This window comes from Vitis vinifera, chromosome 16, assembly GCF_030704535.1.
Source record: "Vitis vinifera cultivar Pinot Noir 40024 chromosome 16, ASM3070453v1".
Classification (NCBI taxonomy): Eukaryota; Viridiplantae; Streptophyta; class Magnoliopsida; order Vitales; family Vitaceae; genus Vitis; species Vitis vinifera.
The window spans coordinates 3,279,812-3,297,500 of NC_081820.1; the positions used below are offsets into that span (position 1 = coordinate 3,279,812).

At 34.4% G+C, this 17,689-nt stretch overlaps 2 protein-coding genes across 7 annotated transcripts in view; both read right to left on the reverse strand.

The window, feature by feature from the left end:
* Positions 1-6,169: 6,169 nt before the first annotated feature.
* LOC100242581 (pentatricopeptide repeat-containing protein At4g39952, mitochondrial) lies at positions 6,170-10,924 on the reverse strand. 4 transcript variants are annotated; one of them, XM_010663860.3, is made up of 3 exons: positions 8,199-10,924; positions 7,571-7,679; positions 6,170-6,627 (listed from the first exon to the last, which is right to left on the reverse strand). In XM_010663860.3, exon 1 carries the CDS (start codon positions 10,719-10,721, stop codon positions 8,373-8,375), a length of 2,349 nt encoding a protein of 782 aa, XP_010662162.1. In that variant the 5' UTR covers positions 10,722-10,924; the 3' UTR covers positions 6,170-6,627; positions 7,571-7,679; positions 8,199-8,372. The 4 variants fall into 4 exon arrangements, with proteins under 4 accessions (XP_010662162.1, XP_010662158.1, XP_010662161.1 ...); XM_010663856.3 differs by having other exon boundaries at positions 7,571-7,682; XM_010663859.3 differs by having other exon boundaries at positions 8,028-10,924.
* An 862-nt stretch (positions 10,925-11,786) lies between these two features.
* LOC100264809 (pentatricopeptide repeat-containing protein At4g02820, mitochondrial) overlaps positions 11,787-17,689 on the reverse strand; it is a 6,451-nt gene continuing 548 nt past the window's right edge. For 2 of the 3 annotated variants that reach the window (XM_010663862.3, XM_019226259.2), the window contains 2 exons: positions 16,145-16,557; positions 11,787-13,747 (listed from right to left, as the gene is read on the reverse strand). In XM_010663862.3, the coding sequence (XP_010662164.1) occupies positions 12,485-13,747; positions 16,145-16,471 (1,590 nt within the window). In that variant the 5' untranslated portion in view covers positions 16,472-16,557 and the 3' untranslated portion in view covers positions 11,787-12,484. Of the gene's footprint in view, positions 13,748-16,144; positions 16,587-17,689 lie in introns of all 3 variants that reach the window. The other variant, XM_010663863.3, reaches the window with a different exon arrangement.

Consider the following 17,689-nt stretch of genomic DNA (forward strand, 5'->3'; position numbering starts at 1 on the left):
GACTCAAGGTATATGAGTCCAAGGCTTGGCCCACTGTGTTGGGTTTCAAGCCTAGAGAGACTATTTAAAGGATGTGTGGCCCTGCAGTTGCCTAGGGGATGGGCAAACCATCGGCACATAGCTTGACCGTGAGCAACCGAGTCCTTCACCACATGATCTGCTCCATCCTACTGCCATGAGGCGGACACCGAGACAAGGTCTCTTACCTTGAGGCATTCTTCATAGACTCGATTCTGACAGGGAGACGGATTCACATGGGGTATCTGATGATGATGCATATGATATCATGTTGCGAGAGCACGACCCACGTACTCCCCTATGGCCACTTCCTCACTAGAGTATTCAAGGATGTCGGGGTTGAGCAAAGAGACAGACTTCGATGCCCCTAGTATTTATGATACTTATGATGAGCAGTCCTTGGGGCGGATGAAGTTTGAGAAGGCCCCCAATGGCTCCTGGATTAAGAGAGTTGAGCAACCACTAGCACAGGCCAGGGACAGGGACAAGTGCATCCCGGAGTAGAGAAGGAGGTCGATATTCGCAAGATGGAGGGTGGGTTAGACCCTTAGAGAGATTTTGAGCAGAGAGAGCCCGAGTTTGACATCTCTCCACTCCAGTCCTAGGGTGTTCAGTTTGAGGCCACATTTTTAGAGCCGATGATGTCTAAGTTGACATATATAGTGGGACCATCTTCTCATCCATCATTCACTAAGCCTCCTTACACCGAGACATCACCTCATCAAGCACCTCACACTCCTAATCATACACCTTGGATGGATTTATCATCTCAGATCAGCTCGTTTGGCACTCGCATGGAGGAGCTTGCAGTAGTCAGTGATATTCGATTCTACTCCATGGAGGATCACATGGATTAGTATCAGACTGACTTCACTTCTTAGTTTGAGCATCTGTAGCATAGATTTGAGCGTATGGAGGATCGCATGGATTAGCAGCAAGCTGCATTTAATAATCTCCAACAGAAGATTGAGCGCATTGAGAGTTGCCAGGAGAGTCAGCATAAGGAGATGATGGCTTACCTCCACTCCATATTTCCACTTCCACCTCCTCAGCCTTGATTTCATCGAGACCCCCTTCATTTCTTTTTTATGTTGCCAAAAGGGGAGAGATATTTAGGATCTAGGAGACCTACATGCATATCATTGTCATATTTGTTTCATATGTTTATATTTCGTGTACATTTGACTTTACTATATATATATATGATATGTTATTTTCATGATTTACATTGTTTCCTATTGAAAATTCGCATGTCCTGATTATCTTGGTAAATTTTAAATTGATTGATCCATGATTGGTTTGAGGGGGAGATTTCTTTCTCTCTTAGATAACCAAGGTTTTTCATCATCAAGAAGAAGGAGATTGTTAGCCCAAGGGTTCCCCTAATCAGGTTTTGATGATAACAAATCATGGTTAAGTGATTAATTGGTTTGAATGGTAAAGAATCTCAGGTATAAATTCAGAAATTCATCAAAGGACCAAATGGATACAAGATCGAGACTTTTGAACATAGGAAACAAATGTAAGATGAATGCATGGATGCACTTAGGTTTTTCATACCTTTTCATGCATATTTGAAAACTTGGTTTATTCTTTAAAATTTCAATTTCATTAAAACCCGAGTTTTATCAAATGTACCTTAGGCAAAACGTTTCAAAATTGGCATATTAATTTACCTAAAGACCTTGCCTAAGTGTTAAAAAAGAAAGGAATTGAAAAAGATAGGTTTTTGGGGCCAAAAGGCTAAACCGATCAAGGCTCTAGCCAATTGGCTCAATCGGTTGGGAAATCGGTCGACCGGTTGCCCTTATCCGGTCGAGGTTCGGTTGAGGAGCGCTAAAAACACTCTATCTCATCCAATAGCTTCCTCTTCCCGGTTGAGGTTTCCTCCTTCCCGGTCGACCTCTGGTCGAGGTCCGATCGAGGTTCGGTCGAGGCAATGGTAACCTGCCAAAGCATTAAATGCTCCAACAGCTAGTGAACCGGTCGACCCCCAGCTTGACTGGTAGATGCTGCATTTTGCTTTTCTTGGCTCCCAAGCTTAGAAACCTATAAATTGAGAGCTCCACTTCATTTATGATATAGAGAACACTTGCGATCAATTGTCTACCTATTTGTTCTTGCCTTAAAAACTCTCATTTCTTTCTTAGTGCATTAAATCATCACTTGCATATCTTTTAGTGCACCCTTGTGAGTCATCCTAGCTTTGTTTTATATTTGAGCTATCTTTGAGCTAGGTTGAAGGATTCTTTCTTGTAAAACTTGAGTGTTAAAGCCTTCAAGAGGTTTGAATCTTGAAGAGATTGTGTAAAAGCCCATTGGAGTCGGAATCCAAGTGTAAAGGATTGGAAACTTGGTTGAAGCTTCAAGCTAGTGGAACCCTCACTCGGTTAAAAGATTGAGGAGAGTGGACATAGGCAAGGAAGTGTCGAACCACTATAAAATCCGAGTTTGAATTTTCTAACTCTATCTCTTTATTTTTTATTACATTGTACTTGAATTTGTTGTGTTGAAAAAGTTTTTGAAAAACCCAATTCACCCCCCTCTTGGGTGTTTTTCTCATTTAAGCATAGCTTTTATTTTCTCACATTTATATCACCAATATTAGTATACAACAATTCAAGTGGCATGATTCCATATAATGAAGAATTATATGTTAAATAAGGGATATATTCAATGAAATTTCATAGTCATGATGGTCAAGTGTATTTATCTCAAACCTTAATAGAGATTGATAAACTTACCCATAATTCCATTTATTTTACTTCATCTTTTTAGGTTTGTGTGGCTGATTGAATATAAAATGAGATGGAATAAGAGATGAGATATTATATTTTATCCCATATTCAACCAAATATGGGATAGGATATGTGATATGATATATTATTCACATTATTTTTTATGTCCCTTTATATCGGATATAATAATTTGAAGTTGAATTATTTAATATATATATATATATATATATATATATATATATATATATATGTATGTATGTATATAATATTTTTATATATTTTAAAATATAATACAATTGTTTTTATTCATAGATTTTAAATATTATATTCATGAATATTATTAACAAAGAATAAAAAAATTACTCACTAAATGATAAATTATAAAAAAAATTCCAATTAATACTAAATATAAGAGAAATTTCATACATTTTTAATATATATATATATATATATATATATATATATATATATATATATATATATATATATATATATATATATTAAGATATAATATATATTTTATTTTAAACAAATATCAAATCTTGAAGTATAATATAGTTTTTATCACATATTTAATTCGTTACACAAATCAAGCATGAGTATAGTATAATATATCTCTCATTAGATATAATATTCTAAATATTATATCCCAATGAAAATAAAATCCTAGAGTTATATTATATCCCAAGTTGTGAGTTTGTTTTGATGATTGTTTATATGCTAAATGTACTTATTTTACCTTTTATTTAGATTTGCAGACATATCTTCTCTATTATTCCTAATATATATAGTGTTTTTTCATATTATGTGACTCATTCATTAATTTTCTTTACTAGAAAAATATTATAGATCCTAAACCAATTACTTTTGTTATTATATGTCCACACATTTTCATTAACTTGTTGATGATAAAATCATAATTTCAACACTAGAAAATAATTTTTTTCATAAGAAAATATTTATAATCACTTTTCTATTTTTCCTTATGCCCCTACAAAATAAAGAATTTTTATAAATGTGAAACTCTTTTTTTGTTTTTTTTTTTTTTTTGTCTCCAAAGCCTTTTCACATGAAATTGTTTCTTGGATGTCAAGATGAATCCTAGAACTCGTTTGGCTATATTTTCTATAAAAAAACTTTTTTAAAAAACTGTTTTTAAGTTAAAAGAACAAAAAAAAAAAAATAGTTTTTTAGTGTTTTTATAAAAATAAGGGTGCTTGGCAAGTTGCTTTTAAAAATAACAAACAAAAAACTTGTTTGGATATGTTGTTTTTAAAATTAAAATAAAAAAATTGTTTTGATTTTGTAAAAACATTGCAAATTCAATTAATATAATATAAAATAAATTCAATATAAGTCTTTTTTAAAATAAAAATATTTTTGTAATCACAAATAAATTAAAAAATAAATAGCTCTTAATAAAACATGAATAATAATATTATAATAAAATCATAAATTATATTTTTTATAAATAAAATATATTATTTTAGTATATGTTAGAAATATAAGAATATTAACATCTTTGTAATTTAAAAAAAAATGAATAATAATAATTTTTAACAATATTTTATTTAAAATAAATAATAAATAAAGTTTTAATTTTTTAACATGTAAATAAGTCAAGTTTTTCATTTTATGTACATATTTAGCACTGAATTACGAATATAATATTTTAAAATATTTTGATTTAATCTACAATTAATTAAATTGATTTTTTTAAATTCAAAATTATTCTTAAAAATTAAAAAAAAAACCATTAAAGAATTTCAATTATTAATTATATCTTAATTTATAATTTATTTACCTAAATTGATGGTTCCAAAGTTTAAGACGTTTAATGACACTAGTGACCCCATTTGATGTATGTAAGTAAAATGGTGATACTTGCTCAAAATAATAACTTGTTGCTATGTAAAGTCTTTCCATCCTACCTCCAAGGATTTGCATTGATGCAATTCTATTAGCTTCCACCTAATTCAATTTCAAATATTGAAGAATTGGGGTAGACACTTACAATGCCATAAATACATTGCATTCAATAGTAGAAGGGACTAGAAGTGTTGTTTCAAGTCCAAAATGTTGGAGGAGAATTGACCAACAATTCAACATTAAGAGTGCATTAGACAATAATTCTAAGAAGTATTTCTAGTTTTTCTACTCATTGAAATATAAAAAATTTTAAATGTTAAAAAGATTAAAAACACTTTTTAGAATCACTATCATACACATTTTAAATATCTCAGGTCTAAGGATGTATGATGCAAACAACAAATGGCCTTTAAAGAAGGCTTATTGAAAGCATCTAACCTCTTTAGGTCCCTTTTCAAATCACCTCTAACAACTATCAACCATTCATTTTTTGTGGGAAGAAAATATACCAAGCTCAAAGAAGATCTCAAATATAGAAGATCATGAAAGTTGAACCCTATAGTAGCCCCCTTGGCCAAAAAAAAGTCTTCAAATCTAACTATGAACGTAGACTAAAGATTGAAGGAAGGACGTCATTGTAGAAAGGCACAAGGAAAATTAAATAAGGAAGGCATTCCCGTTAGAAAAGTCACCTTTGACCTATTTACACACCATTACAAGGTGTCTTACTAGTGCATTTTGTGGGAGATATAAACCCTCCGTGGTTTGTGCCAGCCAATGTTGTTAAACCCATGTTTAGGGAATCTCATGTTTTGATAATAACAAAACAAAGTTTGGATTTAACATTTAACATTAAGTATGATAGTTAAGAAGATTTCCTTAAGAGCAACCAAGAAGAAGCTACATTGAAGCCAAAGAAGAAATCAAGGAGAAAGTTTACCAAGATTATCTTGAGGTTGATTTTATGTGCGGTTGGAGTGTTCTAAGTTAGGAATATGTACCATTTTATTTAAAAGACAAAAACTCATCCAATTGAACCAGACTTGTTTTACTTAAATCTTTTCAAAATTGAATGAAAAATCATTCTATATGAAAACCACCCTTAAATTAGTGTTATTCTTAATTACGAGGTGTTTTAAGATTAAATAGATAAATATGTCTTAATATTGATCTTTAAAATCTAAGGCTCTTTGAACTAAAAAGAATAAACTCTTTCAAATCCTTTTAAAAAGAAGTCATTAGTAGCTTTTGCATGATTTTTAAAGTTTTCAAATGTCACTTAGAATCATTTTTAAAGTTTTCGAATCAAACCAAATCAAACCATTAAATATCACTTATGTATCAATTCTCTCTCTCTCTCTCACACACACACACGTGTGTAAATATATATATATTCAAAAATTAAAAAGTTAGTCATGTTTTTCAAAATATTTTAATTTTATTACACCTTATCTCAATTTTCCTTTTTTTTTTTCAATTAACTTCTCTCCTAATGACCCAAAAAAAAAAAGGGAATATTAGGTCCAAAAGGCAATATAACTCCATTTTGAAAAAACATCAATCCCACTTTTTCTAAAAATGGTAAATATAAAGTTAAACGCAAAACATGTTTTTAGTAGGCAGAGCTAGAACCCAATATGAACAATATTCTATTATTTATTCATACAATGGATGCTTCATAGTGACACAAAACTTAACTGGATTCTGAGATCTTATTAAGCTGAATACTGTCTCTTTCATCGAATGACAGTGAGTCACCGTAGAAGGATTCCGGTCATTGATCAGTGGCTGGCATGCATTGGCAACAAGGGTTCTCTCGTCTTTACTCTGGGCTGGCTAGGAGTCATGTCTGCAGTTAGCATGAGATCCCCCCAAGTACCAATCACCACCACAGCCACCAACACTGCCATCGCCCTCGTACTTGCTCATTTTTTCAGTCACAAGCGCTTAACGCTGCCAAGCACCAGCCCAAGTAGCTCGTGTAGAAAGACTGCAGCCAGACCTGGGTAGTATTCAAATCGGAGCTTGTTAATCTTAAAATGCTTATTGGCTCAGTTATATCCAGTCACAGAATATCTCACAAAACAGTTTTGGACTATGATTTATTGTGATTGTAGGGGTCGTTTTATTTATATATTTATGTATCATAGCTCAAATATAAATGATTTTAATGAATTTATACATAATTATGTTAAATAGGTTCTGGTGTGGGGGTGGGTAGGTAGGTAGGTAGGTACTTGAGCACTAGAAGAATGTCATCACAATGTAAAAAGGCAGTCAATCTGTACCGCTCCTTGTGGAATTTGAACATCCAAAATCAAGTTCTTTAGAAATTCCTCTTTGTATTGCGGGCCATAGTTGATGACAGTAGATTTCAATGAGGTTACCAAGAAAAGAAAAAAATGGTTTGTCTCTCTGGTCTATTTTTTTCCTCCTGATTCTATCCTCATGATGGACATAGGGATTTAAGGATTTTATATATATATATCCTTCGTTGATTCTGAGAAGCACTGCTTAATTTTCCATACGATTTTCCAGACAATCTAGCTTAAGGGCTCTAGCAGTTCATGGTTGATTTCCACCAGTCCACCCATAAAGGATGGTTATTAAGCCAACAGTTTTCATTAGCAAAGGCACAACCGAAAAAAAATTAAGTTTGGAAACATTTAAAACTGACCCAAGTAATTGTAATCAACGAGGTTTCTGATCAATCGTCTTTTACTTCATTGCTCCTATTAATTTCTTTATTATTTATACCACCTATTTGTTTATGACTTCATAAATTCTCATTTAGTTCTTGTGGTATTATCATCAACGACCATATTCATGATCACTGTTTGGTGAATTTATTCAATATAAATCAAAAAAAAAAAAAGGCAAATTCATCTATAACCAGCCAACATTACATAACCTACAGATCTAACATGCAATTAAAAAAGAATTACCTTGAGCAAAAAAGGATGACCTTTGTAGACTTTATATTCCATGCAGCTATTGAGCTTTTTGCTTAAAGTTGGACTTCAAAAGGACCTTCTTCATTCAATAATGGAACTGCTGCTGGACAAATAAACATCATAATTATGAGATGAAATGCAGGCTATTAACAATCATATAAATCACCCAATTAGAAGTCTAGTAGGAGTGTATTATTGCCACTACCTATGTGTAAAACCCTTGCAATCTTCTAGATGGCAAAAGCACTAAAATTTACTTCCTACCAATTGTCCAATACATGATTTTGTTGATCAGCACAAGTCATTTAGTACAATTTTAAAAAAAATTAAGTATGACCAACTTATTCAAATTCTATGTTGCCATGTAGAACTAAAACAGTTAGGGAAAGCCAGTGATGGCATGATCATGACAACCATGAATAAAGCAAGCTAAAATAATGTTTCTTACCTGTGGAAGTTGCTAGCCTAGTTTTCCCCCCTTCAGAATTCTGAATTTTTGGGTATGGGAAATCAGTTGCATTAAGGTTTAACTATCATATCAGGAGAACATTCAAGACTGTATCAGGGAGTACTAAAAACAATGGGCAAATTGAGTTAAGCACATGCATAACTACCACACCTGAAGTTAGCATTGGAGTTGCCATGACAGAACTGTTGTAAACATGCAACTTGAATTAGTACCATCACAGTTTTAACTTCATCTTGCTTCTGGATCCTAGTGCCTCTTATATGCTTATCAAAATTGCAGTAGGAAGACGTCCCCACCCACAATTGATGCCCACTTCTTAATTAGCTACACTGCACTCCAGCCAGTTTTCTTTCTCACTCCCCTTTCCTTCATTATTCCTCTTGCCTTTTCAGCCTCCTCCCATTTCCCAATAGAGCTATACATGTTGGAAATCATCACATAATACCCATCATTTTCCACATCTGAATCAATAGCATGCTTTGCAATCCTTATTCCCATCTCAATTTCATTGTGAATTTTGCAAGAACTTAACAGAGCACCCCACACACCACCATCAGGAGAAATGGGCATTGAAAGAACTAAAGCTTCAGCCTCCTGCAGATTACCTGACCTGCCAAGAAGATCTACCATACAAGCATAATGCTTCAAATTGGGTGCCACAGAATAATCTTGCATTTTACCAAATAAATACTTCCCTTCTTTGACAAGCCCTGCATGAGCACAAGCTGAGAGAACAGCAAGAAAGGTAAGTCCATTTGGTTTGGCACTTGATTCCTCCATCTGTTGGAAAAATTCTATTGCGGATCTGGCATCTCCATGCATTCCATAACCTGAGATCATCACGTTCCAAGTGATAACATCTCTTTCATGCATTGAATTGAAAATTTCTCTTGATTTCTCCAGTTGTCCACATTTAGCATACATATCAATCAATGCAGTAGCGATAGATAAATTGAACTCAAACTTTCCTCCATTGATGTAATTGTGAACTTTCTCTCCTTCCTCCAAAGATGCAAGATGAGAACAAGCTGAAAGCACGCTTACCAACGTTGCAGAGTTGGGTTTTAGATCTTCTAAAACCATTTTATCATATAATGACAAGGCTTCAGCAAAATGCCCACAATGAGCATAAGAAGAGATTAAAGTGTTCCAGGTGACGATGTCTCTTGGTATCCTACAGAATATTCTCCTGGCAATGGTCAAATTCCCAGATTTTCCATACATATCTATCAGTGAATTGTTAACTGAGACATTCTCATCCATCAAATTTTTTATCATATAGCAATGAATGGACCGGGCTAGATGGGTTGCTCCCAATTGGGAACATGAAGAAACCACAGAAACTAAACTGTTTGAATCAGATTCAATGCCAAGGCATTGCATTTCTCTGAAAAGCCCTATGCATTTCATTATTAGTCCTATTTTGCCATATCCAGAAACCATCAAGTTCCAAGCCTCAAAGTTCTGTTCATTTACTCTACCAAAGAACTTCTCTGCAAGTTTTAAGAATCCAAATTTACAGTACATTGATAATAATGCATTCTGGACCATCTGATCTAATGTATAGTGCCTCCTAATAATTAGTCCATGAAAAGCCTTTGCTTCAAACACCCTCATGGAATTACTGAAACTAGAAAGCATGCAACTGATAACAATTCCATCAGGATATATTCCAGAAACCAGCATTTCCCAAAACATATCTATGCATTCAGTTGCCCACCCCATTCTTGAATAAGCACTAATCATTGACGTCCATGAAATAATATCTTTATTTAGCACTTCACAGAATGAACGATGAGCTTCTTCAGGGTTCCCACACTTGGAATACATGGATAAAAGCAAAGATTGAACAACTTGGGAATAGTCCATCCCAGTTTTCACCACTAAACCATGCAAGCATCTGCCTTCTAACAAAGCTCCCAAATTCCCACAAGCTTGAAACCCCCCTTCCAATGTCCTAAAATTTGGTCTCTCCCCATCTCCACCAATCCTATGCATCTCACAAAGACACTCTAAACCCATCTTACTCTCCCCATTCTGCACACACCCAATTACAAGAGCTGTCCAAGCAACAACATCCCTAAACAAAATCTCGTCAAACACACCATATGCCTCCTCCAAAACTCCACATTTCGAATACATATACACAAAAGAGGATCCAACCGCTGAACTACCTGAAAAAAGGCCTAGTTTTGACACTAAGCCATGAATGCTCCTCCCATAATTCACCAACTCAAGCTCCGCGCATGAGGCAACAATCATGGGGATGGTGAAATGGTTGGGCAGAGCCTCAGAGGCCCTCATCCACTGATAAAAATCAAGGGCTCTTGAGTATTCCCCATTGGAGAAATGGGCTTTGATAATGGAGTTCCAAAGAAAGGCGTCTCTATGGGGAATTTCATCAAACAGTTCGGTGGAGCAACTGGGTTTGTGAAAAGAAGCATACAGGGAGATGAGCTTTGACGCAATGAAGATGTTATTTGAATACCCACTTGTGATGATGAATGCATGGGATTGGAGGAGGGTTTTTAGGGAAGAGATCTGATTGGATAGAAGGTGGTTAAGGTAGTTAAAGTCGTTGGGTTCATGAGACCACGTGGGTGAACAGTAGAGCCGTTGTTGAAGAAGAGAGGAGCAGTGCTTGAAGAGGTGAGTTGGTTTGAGACTGAGCATGACATTCTAATCTTCCTACAACGCTTGGCAATCAAATTGGGGGAAGGAAAATATTCTGGGTGGTGATGAGGCTCAGAAAAGGAGTAGTTTAGAATCGAGTTCATGACCCCAACCGTGAACCATATCCTGATCAGCGTTCTAATTAGGGGCAGCAATTCCCCTTTGTTGGTGTTAAAGCCTACTCTTTCAAAATAAGTGAACCCAAACATGATAACAGACAATAATAATCACATTAAAACATAATCCTAACCCTAAATATTATTTAATTATTAAACAGGTAAGTCAAAGGTTACGTCAGATTTTAACTTATTTATTTATTTTTTTAATTCATTACTTATTTCATTAAGTTAATCAACATGGTAATTAAATAAGTGAATTCCGATTAAATTCATGTTATATAAATTGATTAAAAAAAATCGAGAAGAACATATCAGGTTCAAGTCGTATTAATGAATTGTATCAAACTTTGTCACCTCTTACTTTAATTATCACGACTAATGAGTAAATGACAATTACATGTTCCGAAGGATTCCAATTTAAGCCTAAGGAATTGTATTTAAAAAATACATGAGGACAATTATAATATTTTTAATTTTTTTGGTTAAGTAAAATCTATTAAAATATTTCTAAAAATGCTTTTAATCTATTAACACTGCCAAGTGTTTTAATATTTGAAAAGCCCTTTTAAATAAGAAATATGAATAATTTAAATTTAGAAAAACCTAACTGAAGTCCATCACAACCTGAATTTAGTTTGAATTCAATTTAAATTATATTTGGTGATGATTCAATTGTGTGGTCAAATTTAGGTCAAAAACAATTTTTTTTAATCTTTTTCAACCTTATTTTATATATTTGTACTAAAAAGGGAGGAAAAAATGGTATTAAAAAAAAACATTTTCCATTAATACAAAAATGTCTTGAAATAAATGATATGTTAAAAAACAAATCCTTTAAAATTCCCTAAAGATCTAAGCCAAAAAAGGAAAAAGGAGAAAAAACATCTACAGAGAGATGATATCATCTTTTCTTTTCTTTTTTTTTCTAAGGGGGGGAGAAAGAGACTGACAGAAGTTTGATGGTTTATGCAAAATTTATAGATACAACTACTGAAGTGAGATGTTCCTTCTCTTCATTTCCTGATCAAGCAACATGCTAGCTAGCCATGGGAGGAGCAAAGCAACTAGAAATTTGAAAACAAACCCTACTTCTTAAGATTTCTTAGTCACCTCTGTTGAATTGTACCCACCCACCTCTGCTACACTTCCATTCTTCGAAACCCAGAAAATCAAAGGCATCAATGAAGCAAAACCAATGTGGGAAGTAGGATAACATAACTACTGTAATCACATAATTGAATTCATATGATAAAGAATGCAATCTTCCAGCCAGAGCAGGAGGGGGACCTTATGGGTTCTGACATCACAAACAGGGTGCAGGTCAATGATCATGGATCTGCCAATTCCAAACCATTGAAAAGGGTTCCTGAAACTGAAGATAGATTGGACAACGGCAGCCATAGTCTCACTGCACCTTCAACTGCACAACTTTTGTGAGGACAGATTCAGTTGCAACTTTGTGATATCAAATGGGAGATTGTTTCTGTTCATGGAGGTATGCTACAGAATGGCCAGAGTAAAGATTTTTATGAGATACAAAATCAAATCAAACTCAAATGCCATGCTGTTGAAGAGTATACTTGATGTGCTCCAAGTTCCCAAAAGAGTTCCAACTCTTTCATCCGTCTCAAAGATCACTCCCTTCTAAGCTAAACAAAATTTGCTTGAAACTTCACTCACACACATTTTGCTAGTTTCTTTGATAAGCCTATGAGTCTCTTCATCCATCTCAACCTTGTCCTTCTTCATCCACTCTGCAACTATTAATGGCATTTTACCAGCCTTTGCATAAGCTCTTAGAAGCCAATTGTATATCTCTGTGCTCACATGACCTGCCTTCCGAAGAATGACCAATACCTTCTCTGCCCCTTCAATGTTGCCTTGCTCTTCAAGGTTCTTGTATACTTCTCTAACCAACTTTTCATCTGGATTCCATTTCTTGACACTACCAACAGCTTTCTCAAAATAATCCAAGACTTTTTCCATCTGCTTCTTTTTCAAATAACCCCAGGTAAGCAGCTCCCAAGTGGTGTAACTAGGAGTAATTCCTCTTTCCACCATCTGATTGTAGAATTTCTCAGCCATTTCCATCTCATTTTTATTGATGTAAGCTGCAAGAAGTATATTAGGGACCCTAGAGTCACCAGTTGGAGAAACTGATGTCCATTCAGAATAGAGATTCTCAGCTTCTTCAAACTCCCCCAGTTTCACAAGTGAGGATATCATGCAAGTATATTCAGCATCATTCATTTTGTGGAAAATAGACTTTAGCTTCTTCCATATTCGGTGAACACCATCTTTATCTTGCATATTCGTGTGCAAGCTGATAAGGGAGGAATAAGCAATTCGACCTTTTCGGGAAGTCCTTTTCTCCATCTCGTTCAAAGTGGTGGCTGCCTTGTCAAGGAGTCCCTTTTTAATATACAAGTTGGTCAATGAACTATATGTTACCCAATCAGGATCTATTTTGGCCTTTTTTATCTCAAGGAGTACCTTTTCTGCAGTTTCGACATCATTCTGTGAAGCACATACAGTTAACCATAGATTGTAAGTAACCACATCTGGTGAGGTATTCTTTTTTAACTCCTGAATCATTCCTGGAACCTTCTCTAATTGTCCATCTGAGATGTATAAAGATATCATGTGGTTATAAGGAAGAGGACACTTCAGGAAACCACATTCAGACATTTTTTCCATGAGAGCCTCAGCTTTTTCAGACACCTTGTTCTGGACATAGGTGTGGAGAAGGGCAGTACAAGTGGGCTGACCTTTCATCTTATCTGAAAGATCTTCGAAAAACTTTTCCGCACTAGCTAAACCACGAATTTTTGCAATCAAATCCAGATGGACAGCATAGTCACCTGCTAACAGCTTGATATCGTGTTGCTTTGTCATCCATTCACATATCTGCATAGATAACAAAATGATATTAAAACAATAAGAATTGTGAAGGATGCAACTTTTCAGCAGTTCAAGTCCTAAAATGCAGTAGGGCATGACAGAAATAAATGGACCAGTCAAATCTATAAGAAATAAAACATCATGATAATTGGTAAACTAAGCTAGCTGCAGCCAACTGAAATCACCTGGACTTGATATGAACATTCAAAAGCAATGGCAGGTCTGTTCAGAGAACGAATTTTAATTAAATTATCATGCAAAACCTTATACATAAATTTCTAAATCATGCAGATACCACATGATTTCACTCTTAAAATAGTTCCTCATAGAAGCAGATACCACATGTTTCATGGGAAAAGTTAAATAAGGGACGTTTAGGAGGTCCGGAAAATAGGGGTTCCATTGGATTTACATGCCTAAGCAATAGATTTCAACTTCATTTGCTTTCTTATAAAAGATAAAATACCCATCATAAATCATTTCAGTGATTAGTGAAATTAGAATCATCATCCCTTGAAATTCCTGTCAAAAAGATCTTCAGAACACAAAAGGAAAAACCAGACCAAAGCATTAATGCTGCAGAAAATAGACTTATAGACTAGTTCTTCATGTTTATAGAGGATCCTACCATGCTATTAATTTGAAATGAAATCTAGAAGAAATATTCATGTGCCATATTTCCTATGAATAATAGAAATTCCCAAAATAACAATTAAACATATTTTAAATGTTTGGAAAGAAAGAAATAAATAAAGGAACAGAAGACACCATTTGAGGTCTATAAATAATCATATTAGAATTCCAGGCCGTAAGAAGGGCAGAAATTTCTTCGTATGAGTAAAAACATGGATAGGAATAACCCAAGTCAGTAGTTCTGTTTCTACTCTTTCTTCAAAAGATACAAACTTAAAATAGGAATTAATATGCTAATTTCAACTCCTACAGCAGGTGATATACCTCTATAGAACCCCAAGAACACATGCTTGATAAAAACTCTTCATAGCTAGTGTACCTCTATATATTATCCCCATAGTACATCATGTTCCTTACAATTCCATCAAAGGGAGCTTTGGCAATATGTGGGCATCTCCTATAAAAATGGACACTTCAAAGTATGCAAATTACCCATGTCGCACATGACATGACAAGTGTCTTTGGGATATGTGTTCATCTGGTATGACTAAAAAAAGGAAAAAGTAAAAGAAAAACAACTAAATAACAAAATAAAATCAAAGAGCATAAAAAATTATCATTTTATTGTAAGTATCCTTAGATTCATATTAGATATTTTATCTTAGTTAAACACCCCAATTTGATCAGGGGGAACAAACAAGAGAAGAGGAAAATTAGATTATTAGCTCTGTTCCCATATCCTAAGGACTGGGAATTAGAGGAATCTGACACTCAACACATGACAACACCTAACACTTATACCTAAATTCATGCAATATAGGATAGTTCAACTTCACAACTTATCCACCCATGTATCCATGTTTCAGATTATCATTCTCAGATTAAGAGATATATGGCTATCCCCATAACTGCATATTGAATAGTTTGCCAATTATCCTATAAAAAAGAGTTAGCATAACTGCACATTGTTTTCCCAAGCTCTAACCCCTCATTAAGAGAACATTTAGAAAGGCCTGCTTCAGGACCTTAGGGACAATAGAGACCATTCCTCCTTGAAACACACCAAGGATCTTCAGGGGTCACTCCTCCATGCAATGGTAGTTTCTCAATCTGTAAATTGAGGTTAAACAGATGGCACTATGCTGCAGGCCAATTCATGCAAAATGCTGAAGGTTAGGTTTGTTAGCCACGATAGCCCAAACCCAGAAACAGTACCTGCAAATAGTGACAACTTTTTATACATGAATGGTCTTTATCTTTTTCTCTTCCAGTTTCTTCCCCTTATCTCCTGAACCATTTGTTCCACCTAAATACCACATGGGCAAACACAATGGCTGGCATCAAAATCCATGGAATGCATTTTTCCAACCTAGACTCAAGCACAAAAGATCACACTTCACCCTGAAATCCAACTCAAAACTAAACTAATCTCACCTTTCAAGATCTTAAATGCGATCTAAATGTCCCTTCCAAGCATCTGATCGCCATAGCACTATAACTATTCAAATTTCAAAATCATCCTTACCCCCAAAAACAACCAAATAGAAGTCATTGATCATACTAAGGAATAATCATTACTTTGTCCATTTAGACATCTAAATTCAAAAATCTTGAATAGCTCATACATGAACACTCAAAAATCTCAACATTCTTAGCCTGCACTCCTATAAAGATAAGTACTAAAAGCTTACATCAAACATCATTATTATAACGCATAAATTTTTTAGATTTAAGCAATATTAGAAGTGAGAGAATGCAATAGAGAGGAACCTCAAGGGCATGCTTGTAGCGCTTAAGCTTGCGGAGCTCTCGAACAATGCGATTGAGCTCGTACTTTCGAACTGTGTGGCCTTCTTCTCTCCATCTTTGTATTGCTATGACTGCACTACGTTTTGCATATACAAGACTTAGAAGCCTCCGGCCCAGGGTATCTCGACCGCTGGAGGTGGAATTGCCATCACTTGTCTTGGGCTTTACAACTGCCTTGGGCTTTACAATTGCCATGGGCTTCATGGTTGTCAGGGGTTTCATAGTAGCCACCTCTGCTGAGAAGTGACGCACAGCAGCAAGGGCTGTATGCACGCGTTGGCGAAACATTTTTTGACTCTTGGCCTGATGTCTTAATTTTCACTTGTCTCCAGTGCTGAGGGTAAATCTTAACTAGGTTGGAGTCTGAGCTACACCTGGTAAATCCCAACCCAGAGTCATCAACCTTCTCAAAGGAAATGAGTTCAGATGTTACTAGAAATGGATTATTTCCTATTTTTTTAAAAAAAAATTAAGAATAGACAATGGACTTGTCTAGTAGCAGAAACAAGAACAGCTTCTAATTTTTTTTTCAATATTGAAAATGAAATAACAAACATGTTCATCTCTGCATCATTTTCAATTGTAAAAGTGCTTGCACTTTTGAAAATACGAAAATAATATTTTTAATGTTTTCTGGTAATTACACATTCAGGAAATGGTTCTAAAGAAATGTTCTCATAAATGCGTCACTAAACATGAGTTATATGCTGTTTTCAATTTTATTTCCAAAGAATAGACAAAAGATCCAATATTTTTGTGAAGCTCAAGGTACACTTGAGGGACAGAGGTCTCCTAGAGCACAAGGCACACACCTAAGCAAAGGTAAGAACATGCTTTAGAGAAATGTATAACAAATACAATTATAAAATCTCAAATGTAAGTTATGTCACTGTTCAAAATTCAAAATTCAAAATTCAAAATAAAAAAAAAAAAAAAAAAATCAACATTTTGGCTAGTTAACTGAGAATTCTGCATTAGCAAGAAATTATATTACCTTTTGCAAATGTAATAAATTACCAATTTGTTCAGTATTCAATAAATCAAGCAATACTATAAATTTGCATAATCACAATGCAATCATCAAGAAATCAACACCAAAAAGATTCAAATGTCCAACCTTCAAAAAGCAGAAAAAAGGAAGAAAAAAAAAGGGAAGAAAACCACAACTTTGATTTCATCAATTTTAGGATTCTTATTCGATTGACAAAGAAGAAAAACAAAACCCATTTTTCGAGTATCAATCAAGGAAAAAAAATAATAATACATTGTCCAATTAACTAAAATAATTTGCACTATGCAAAAACTTCCCATATGTATTTGTTTCCAAACATACCAATTGCCAATGAATTCAGCATTCAAAAAACCAAACAAAACGTGGAAATCTGTAACAAAACATCAGTGCAGTCACCACAAATCAACACCAAACAGATTAAAAATAAAAATAATAATAATTTTTCATTCATTTCAGCTTTCAAATTCAGTTAGCCAAGAAGAATAAGCTCAAAA